A 9,893-nucleotide genomic window follows, 5' to 3' on the forward strand; every position below is an offset into this window, starting at 1 on the left:
AATCATCTTGTTCTGCTAAGCTTTACCAGTTAAAAATGCCTTGCTTTCTTTGGTGTTTTTGGTTAGGGTTGGTTGGAGTTTTTTTAAGAAAATATTTAATTATAGCAACAATGTCTTTTCTGTGGGTTTTTTTTTTCTTTTTGGGTTTTTTGGGGCTGTTTTTTGTTGTTATTGTTGGGTTGCGTGTTTGTTTCTGCAAGGCAATCATACTATAATCTCTATATGATTTAAAATAAGTTTCAGGAATAGAATGAGCAGAAAAATAAGTACTGACAGATTAACTGAATATCTATTAACGAATTATGAAATAAAATTCCTAATGAAAATAAAGGCCAAAAATATTTTGGATTGTAATATAAGACAGCTGAACCATACCTGTAGGTCTGCAAGAGCATTTTAAACAGCACATGAGTGGCTTTTATACAAATTGCTACAATACCTCTATAGTATGCAATTTGTGTCTAAAGTTTCATGTTATGAATATACAAAGAAACAAATACCCTACTAATAGCCCTTCAGTGTTTCATGTTACCAAGACATTCACTATTGACTTAGTATAGGATGACAGAAAGGGTTATTGACCCATATTTTTCCAAAAGATATACTCTCACTTGACAATGTGGTGAACTGAAGCCAATAGCATTCACTGAGCTTTGAGAGAACATCTTTCTCTTAAATATAAAAACTCAAAGATGTCAGTTCAGATTGCATTTTACACATCATAAGTCTCAACAAACAGCTGGTATTTCACAATGCCTCGAGTCTTAAACATGACTTGTCAAAGCAAAAGAAGAGGAAAGAAAAGGTAGCTCCAGATGATGCCAAGTACACTTAAAAGTGCAGGGGAAGAAATTAATACCCATTTGATAAAATGCACATCAATTCATACTTCTCTGTGAAACTGAATTTTTGAAATACTGAAATAATAGAATGTAAGGTAGGACTAAACATTGCTATGAAGTATTATGGAATGAGACTGAAGTACTGCAATGCTGTTTCACAGCAACAGAAAGAAGAAAAAAACCAAAGGTTTCTGATGGGGGATTTTGTTCAGTTTGTTCTTTAAAGAACTAGAGGTACAGTTTTAGCACTACAGAAACAAGTTCAAGAACTGGCACCTCTATATAAGAAGATTATTAAACTGATCTACCAAAACAATACATATTCCTCTGTACTCAGATATCCACACATCAGGACATGAGCCAGGACTTCCCTGCCTGCTCCAGGTGGTGACACACTCGGGTCCAGACAGTTGCTGCCCTATCCCCCAGCATGTGGCAGCACATGGAGGGGAGCACACCCAAGTGGCTTTCCTTTGCAGCCACACACACTTGTCTTGTCCCCCTCTGGGTCAACTGCTGGTCTGGGAGCCAACATTACCTCAGCAGAAGGGTCTCCTCTATTTCACCAAGATCAAACCATGCTCTGGAAGCCCTTGGTGCCCGTGCCTCCCACCAGAGCCTGCCAGCTGCTGCTCCCAGTTAACCCTGCTCCCCAGCACCCAGACCAGTGACAGCCAGGCTCAGCTATGCCAGCTCCCTGCTGGAATGGCCAGGATGGATGCACCACCCCACAGACCCCTGCAGGGCCTGCCCCCCACCCCCAGCAGCTGCCTTGCAGCCCTTTCTCTCCTTACCCTCTGTATTTCCTTCTTTACAGCTATGACTTCATCAACTCTTTTGACCTTCAAAGAGAGCGGAAGGAGATGCATGTGAGAAATCCAAGACCCTCTATCTCCCAATGCACAAACTGTACTGCTGTTTTTTGCTAATCCAGCCTGATGTGCAGTGCTGCAGCCTGGCAAATAACTTCCTGCACCTCACAGGCCAAAGGCAGCATGTTACACCAGAGACTGGCATGCCAGCATTGATAAAGCCATTATCCAGTGTCATTAAAGAATAACACAGCATTTCCAGATTGGTTTTTTATGCTTATCTTGCTTGCTGATACCCTTTTCAAACCAGCTTCCTAACTTACGACTGACTATTCTCTGTAGTTAATATTGTTTCCCTTGATTATATCCTTCTACTTTTTATATACACATCTCTCTTCTATAACCCTTTTGAGTTGTTTCTTTTCATAAGCAGTCCTTCAACTTGCCACTATCACAGGTCTCTCACCTTTGTCAGACAAGGCTCTGAAAAAAACTTGGCTTTTCCCATGACACAGCAGCATGCCATACACAGACATTAATTTATACCATCCAGGCTGGCAGATGCTGCAGCCTCTGTGAGAAACCAGCACAAATATTTTTCTATTTATGCATTACATAGCTGCCAGCACACCAAATTTTTGTGCAGAAGGGAACATTTGAGATACCTCTTGGCAAGATGCATATGCTACATTTAATAACTGTACAATAAACATAACATGTAAAATAAGCTTTACCATGGAGCAGAACTACAGTTTTCCCTTCCCCTTGACAAAAAAGAATCAATGTGAATCAATTAAAATCATTACATCAGTTTTCAAGAGCTATTTTCCTCACTTTCATAAGGTAGAAAGAATTACCTAGAAAAACCAGGTCACTACTTTTTCATCAGTCTTTTCTTAGAACAAAAGAGAGGGTTTTGCTTTGAACAAATACTTATTCAAAATATTTTATCAAGTCCAACACACATAAATATGCATATGTACACCTAACTTACACATGGCTAAATACACCTTTCCTGGATAATATATCTTATGTAGATATCTTACGTTGAAACCTATCAATGCAGATTTCATTTAAATGAATCATGGAAATAAAGTTAAATGTGGTGAAGATATTAAGTGGACCAAAGTACCAGCAAGTAAACAAAGAGATTGAAAACATTTGAAAAGTTACAAAAATATTTTTAAAACGACTGAATTCTTTTAAATGTATGTGAATATACAGGAAGATTCAAAGAATTCAAAACTAGGGGGCAGTTAAATACATCTCTTGTCTCTACACTGACAAAAACTCAACCAGTTTCTAAACTCTTGTTCAAGCCCAAGTTTTACATTTAGATTATTACAGTTTTTCTGGAACTGTAGCCTCGTGGTACTTCCTAGCACATAACATAACAAGAAAACACAGCACAGCAGGGAGCTTACAGAGGGGTTGCACACTCGGGGCAGGGGATCAGGGATGTCAGCTGGGGGGAATGGGGAAGCCCCAAGCCAAAGGCAGTATCAGAGGAAACAGGGAGGTTTGTCTCACTCAGCACACCCACATCCTGAGACGACCTGATACCAATGGGATCAAGAAAAATAAACTCCTGCACAAAAGCCCTGTCACCACACCAAAATATGACATGAATGACAAGATAACCAACTTCCTTTGGACAATATGGTCACACCAAAAAAAGGAACTCCCTAAAATTAGAAAGCATTTGAACTTTTAATACTAATTGAGGGATATTTTGTTTATTTTTATTAGACTAATAGGAAAAAGTTATTTTTAATATTTAATCTATGTCAGCATCCCCTTTAGGTAAACTCCCATGGCAGTATTGCATTAAGTGCTGTTTTCCTGTTTAGCAATCTCTCACAAGTTAACTAAATGCCTTGCAAAAATCATTTCAAAACTAGCTTGCAAAGTATTAAAGATAAAAGATAAGCATTAAACAGATGACATCTTCTGCAAATCTATCATAATCCATTGGTTTAGGTTTTACATTTCCGGTGATAAATTACTTAAATTCTTGTCTGATGATGATTAAACATTAGGATTAGTACTTTCTGTTATGGATCACTTCCATTTTTATTACTTTCACCAGCCTACATTGCCAAGAGGCAGCATCTGAGGCAAGTGAATGACTACAGTGAACAGCTCTGAAGACACAGACACTGAACTTCAGTGCTCCATCCTCGGTCTCACTGTCACCAGGGACTGATGCTCCACTTCAGGGGAACCCAGTAACACAACAGTCAACCTCCCTTACTCATTTAGCAGATTGCCTCTTCTAGCTCCATTCCCAGCAGCTAGTGTTGAAGAGTTTGGTGCCTGAAATTGCACCACTTTTACAACACTGAGTCAGGCAGGCTCCCCTACAGTTAAAGGCCAAAAGGTACTACCTGATCCATGTCTTACATTTCCTTTCCTGATGGCACACACACAGGCTGAAGTAAATCAAGTTGTTAGCTCGTGGGAGTTCCAACAGGAAAGTGAGTTTGAGCCTTGACACAAGAGCTCTTAATAGAAGCAACATTTTCCTGTTCAGTTCAAAGTGAAACAAACCCCTGGACATGCATGTCTCTGAACCTGATTTCCAACCTCATACAAAGCCCATGTGTAATTTTTCACAGGGGACCTCACACCAAGACACACCAGCTTCTCAGACAGGAGCCTGGCAGCACTGAGCTGGCAATCCAGAAGAGAAAGGCTCAATGCTGTTTAGCTTTCATATTTGCAAGGTTCATACTTTTAATATCTGAGACTCACTTTCTGGAAAGTGTAACTGACTGAATCAGCTTCTGTTCTTCAAAGGACAACTTCCACCAACCAAACATACATATTTTCATAAACATACAGTAATGTAGATGAAAACAGCCAGCCCTCAAAAGGTCCAAACCCCAATGATTTACACCCTAAAGCCACTGAGACATCTCTCTTTTACAGGCACTATCTCTAAAAAGGTAAAGGGGCAGAATCCACAGATGTCAAACACATAACACAGCCCACCCACGAGAACAGCTATGGCACAATGGGCACGGCTGGTGATGGGACAAAGGCGTGTGATTCCCCATCCTAGCCAGCCCATAAAATACACCCCATGCCATCTGGTCAAGCACATTTGTGTTGCAATGCTGAGCATCAATCTCAGTTTCTACTCCTGCCCCAGCAAAGCAATAGTGCCCCTGTTTGATTCAAAAAGCAGCATTTGGCACTGCAGCATCAGCCACAATCCCTCTGCACTTTTGATGTGGCTTATAAAGGGTTACCAAGGGCTACCAGGCAAAGCTGACAGATCACTGATGTGTGATCTGCTGCATTTATTCTGAAAAAATAAATATGTAACAAAATGGAAAAGACTTGATACTTTCAGCAGGCGACTGACACCTATACCTAGGTCTGCCTGAGGCACCACCTCTCACCTTCCTGTTCTTTGGAACTGCTGCATTTGCAAGTAGCCCCCAAGACATGAAAACTTGGTTCATAGAGAAAGGCCTGACAAAGATCAACTGCAGTAAGAGACAAGGCCAAAATCAAACAGTCTGCCCTCAATGAGGCCCACTCACAAAACCTTCATCCACCCTTCTCAGTCTCTGTATGGATTGAGAACTGTGCAGTAAGAGTCCCCTGACCCGTTCTAAAACTTAGTGGAAGAAACCAACATCAGATCAGGGAGTACAGGAGTTGCAGCTCAGTTCTAGAAAATGAGGGATAAGGGCCATTTGAAGTTCAAGCATCTCAGCTAAGCAACTGCACAGCAGCAGTTTCAGACAGACTCTGCAGTCAGTGGCCAAGATAATTCCCATCCTAATGCCAACCCTGCTGTGCCTCCAGTGCCTATAACTCATTACCCCAGAAGGAAAGGTGAGCTAACTAGTGTTTCTACAAGACCCCAAGATCCTATGATACAGCAACTTTATGATGCAAATCTCCTCTGATGCAGTATTGGTTTACTGACAAGTACTATTCTGATAAAACTCACAGCTTAGGGCACAACTCCAAGCAGATCTCACCAACTGAACAATCTTCAAGCCATTGAGACTTCTCCAGAAGTTATTACTATGAGCTCTTTACAGCCTCAGCCGCAAATTACAAGCAACTGGCAGAATTTCAATTTCAACAACTTTTTGAAATTTACACTTGAGTGATCATTTCCAGCAGAAGGGGTGTCCACTTTTTTCAAAAGCCCACAGAACCTCAGTAAGATCACCAAATCTTGATGAAGGTGACATCTTGAAAGGTAACATCGCCAGTAAATTCAACACTACATAGAGTTATCCATTATAGACTTTGATCCAACAACAGTTCCCTTTGTTTAAAGGGTAAAATCAGTGTAGGGCAGAGAAATGCACCACTGGAGAGAGCTGTCTGCAGCACTGGGAGTGCAGGTACCTCAGGCATACAGAGACAAAGACACAACGCTTGTAAATAATCCAAGATCTACAATTACAATCCATAGTTCAAACATACTTAGAGAAATAAATATTAATCTTGATTTCCAAAACTGCTCTAACAATGAAGACAGCAGCATTTTGCCGACTTAGATTCAGTAGACAAAAGGAGACCACCATGGTTTTAATTCATCTAAAATAAAGTAATAATGGTCCAGATAATCAACATTAATTTAGAATTCAAGTTGATGCAATGAGTTGGCCATCTCAAAAATATAATGACAACACATTTCTAGTTCATTAAAAAATAAATAAATACACCGAGGCTCTGGTGTAGCAAGCGCTGAAAGTCCCAAGTTGTAATGGTGCAGAGAAAAAGCTGAACTGGATTTTACCATTCAGAGAAGCCCACCCTTTGTGCTCCATCGCTCAGACAAAGTATTGCCTCCGCATATGCCATTCAAGCAGGCACTTGAGCTCTCAAGTACACGGAGATAGCCTTCGTACCATTCACATCTAGTGCAAGAGTCTCAGAGCTTTGACTCTGACTAGCTGAACTACGTTTTTCCATTTTGCACTCTGAGGTTCCAGAAAACGCTGCCTTGGACTACCAAGGCATAGCTGCCAAAGGAATTAGTAAGAAATAAAATAACTGGGTTTGTAAGCAAACATCGACAGAGACACGGACAAAGTAGTATAATTCACTCCACTGCTTTTTGCTAGCATCATAAACTTGAATGGCAATTTCTATTTCAATAAATCAAAAAGAGAACCACAACTGAAATGTTACAGTGCATCTGTTTCTCAATGTTTTAAAACACATGACAGGCTCAGAAGTTAGTTTCCTTCCAAACAACATCTGCTCGGGCTGACACCATCTCTGCCAAGGCATAGGTGTGCACGAAGCAGTGACAGGAAGTCAAGTATATATAGTCTCTTCTTGAATTATTAATATAATCTTATCTCGATATCTGAAGCCAACTTTATGAGTCACAGTAACAAAACATCAGTCCAAACTAAAAACCACATTTAAAACAGGACAGAATTAGGAATTACACTTAGGTATTAAATAATGATTCCAAATATCAACTTAAAAAGCCAAAAATAAAAGGGCCTGAATTTAAAAAAAAAAATAGTACTACACAGGCAACCGGCTATCAAGATCACGATTTCTCGTTACTAATCAGTCCTCTCCGTTCACTTCACCACTGCAAGTCACAAAAAGCTGGGAAGTGCAGCTGACTGGAGCTACCAGGGCTTCCTCACCCGCCGCTTCCCACAGCCCCTGCCCTGCCATCGCTGCTCCGGGCGGGCTCAGCTTCCCGGCCACGCCGGCCCGGCGTCCTCGGCCGCCCTCCCTCCCCACCGACGTCCCTAGGAGTAGCCAGAAAAACTAGAATCAAGAGGTCGTTTGATTTGTAACCCGCTCCCATTAAACAGTAACGCACACAGATGTTAAAATGGTGACCCTGGGACTACTGCGGGAACTTCTCCTTAGCACGGCCACCGCAGGACGGGCCCGGAGGACTCCCGCCCGAGCCGCCTCCGGGCGACGAGCCCTCACGGAGCTTTCGGGGGCCGCCAGCCCGGCGCTGCAGCTGCGCCCTGTCCCAGCACCCGGGACGGGACGCGCCGAGCTCGGGCTGGAAGGGCCGCACGGCGCAGGGAAGGAGCCCGGCGAGGACTGCCCCGGGTTCGACTCACGCTCACCGCCCTGCAGGCGCGGAGGCTCCGGGCTGCAGGCGGGCAGCGGGCGCATCCCGCTCCCGCAGCCCGCGGGTCCCGCTCCGCGCCGCCACAAGGCGCAAGGCAAAGCACGCGGAGACCCCGCACGCAGCCCGAAGGGCGCGGACACGGGCAGCGGACAGGGGCCGGGGGGAGCGGCCTCACCTGGGACATCTGAGGGCGCAGGTTGATCTCCTTGAGGTTGATGGAGTGGCTGCGGAGGTTGTTGAGCAGCTGGCAGAGCAGGACGCCGTCGCGCAGCGTCTGCGCCAGGTCGAAGACCTGGGCCGTGTCCCAGGTCACCCGGTGGTTGGGCGGCAGCACCTTGCAGCTGATCAGCCACTGTCCGCATTGCTTCCAGGGCTCCATCCCCGCCACCGCGCCGCGATGCTGCGGCCGCGGCGGCTCCTGCTGCGCCCTCCCGCCGCCGCCGCTACCGCGGCCGGCCCGTCCCGCCCCGCGGCCGCTCCGGGAGGCGGCTCCGGCGGCTCCACCGCCCCTCGCCGCGCCCCGCGCTCGCCCAGCCCAGCCCAGCCCGCCGGCACCGGCCCCGCTGCAGGGTGAGCGCGGGGCGCTGGCAGCCGCCGTCAGCCCGCGCCGGGCAGCTCCTGTGGGCGGTCCGTGAGGCGGCTCGTCTCGTCTGCTCGCCCGGTGATGGCATAAACACAGCACCTGCGACACACAAGGCAGCTCCGACAGGCAGGTATAGAGAGCGGCGCAGAGGCATGTTCTTATTGTCAGTCCTTTGTCCTTTCACTAAGCAAACAGCAGAGCGCTCAGAAGAGCTTCAAGCAGAATGCTCTCAGCGACTTCTAGAAACGATAGAGAACACATCATGGCATAACATTGTTTTCCCATCTGTTCTCCCCTAAAGTACTTTGCAATGACTTCAATTTTATTAGCACTTTAAATGATGTGTACAAATATGTTATAACTTCCTACAAGCATCCAGACAACTAAAAATTTTAAAAAATACAAGTGATTTTAAGTTACCGAGTGTGACAAACTCCATAACCAGACAACACAAACACATGAGTTCACAATATCCTCTAAAACTCAAAAGCTGTTATTTCTTTTTGATTTTTGAAGCAGTGCTGGAAAATTAATTTCTCAAAAAAAAAAACACTTAAAAAACTGGGGGGTTTTCTCTGTTAAAACATGTTGGGATTTTTTGGTTTGGGGTTTTTTTTAAACCCGAGAACTCTAAAAGTACTATTACTATTTATGTGAGGGGGAAAAAAAAATCACAACACATAGTCCAGGGTGAGAAAGCCTTCCAAGAGCAAAACACTAACATGGTTATTCAAGACAGTCCACAACTATTGCTGGTTTCCACACCTCCTCAATTAAAACCTTGACATTTATTGCTGTCTGAACTCAGAATAATCCCACAAATCCTTCTGAAAGAATTAAAACACACGTTATGGGAATTCATTTCAGAAATTGAGACCTAGCAAGTGATTTGCATGTTTCAGTAAGGTCAATATGCTAATTCACTTTTTTCTTTCTTTAAACAGGCAGTATGTCTGCTATTCCAGACATTTTCCTGAGCAGCCACCGGCTGCAGAACATGCCACAGGACAGCTCCATTTTGCATTGCACGCCCGAAAAAGACAAAGAGAATCATGGCCCAAAATGCAGAATCCAGCTCCATAATCTGTAACACCTGTGCCACTGCCCAGCAGGGATGGGATGAGACAGGTGTGACTTGTTACCTCGTTAGAAGGGACAAGTGCTGCTCAAGGGCATCTGGAACCGCATTTGTTTCCATTCTTAAAGAAGCACAAAGTTGCAAACACCTGGCTTAGTTTTCAGCCCTCTGCATGCGTTACCTGGGCTGGAAAACCAAAGAGGCTCCCGGCTCTGATCGGTGCAGAAGGAGCTGACAAAGCCTCCCTGAAGTGTCAAAGACATTCAAACAGAATGCAAACTCCAGTTAGCAGCAAGCAGTTCTGCATGAATCAAAAGAGAGATCCTCATTGCAAAAGACTGGTGACAGTGCAGCTGAGCTTTTAATCTTTAAAATACTCTTACATGTGAGAGTGTGACATTCGGTTGAGTTGCCTCAGTAGTGCCTCCTTCCCAACAGGCCCCTCCTGCTCCATGGCCAGCTGGGCAGTCACAGCCACACAGCTCCC

The 9,893-nt window shown here is 44.4% G+C and overlaps 1 protein-coding gene across 2 annotated transcripts in view; it reads right to left on the reverse strand.

Annotated features, from left to right (window-relative positions):
• VAV3 (vav guanine nucleotide exchange factor 3) overlaps positions 1–8,201 on the reverse strand; it is a 144,344-nt gene extending 136,143 nt beyond the window's left edge. Inside the window, exon 1 of one of the 2 annotated variants that reach the window (XM_059854419.1) lies at positions 7,921–8,201. In XM_059854419.1, coding sequence (XP_059710402.1) covers positions 7,921–8,124 — 204 coding nt within the window. In that variant the 5' untranslated portion in view covers positions 8,125–8,201. The remainder of the gene's footprint in view (positions 1–7,920) is intronic. The other variant, XM_059854420.1, reaches the window with a different exon arrangement.
• Positions 8,202–9,893: the final 1,692 nt, after the last annotated feature.

The sequence above is a fragment of the Haemorhous mexicanus genome, chromosome 9 (assembly GCF_027477595.1).
Source record: "Haemorhous mexicanus isolate bHaeMex1 chromosome 9, bHaeMex1.pri, whole genome shotgun sequence".
NCBI classification, from domain to species: domain Eukaryota; kingdom Metazoa; phylum Chordata; class Aves; order Passeriformes; family Fringillidae; genus Haemorhous; species Haemorhous mexicanus.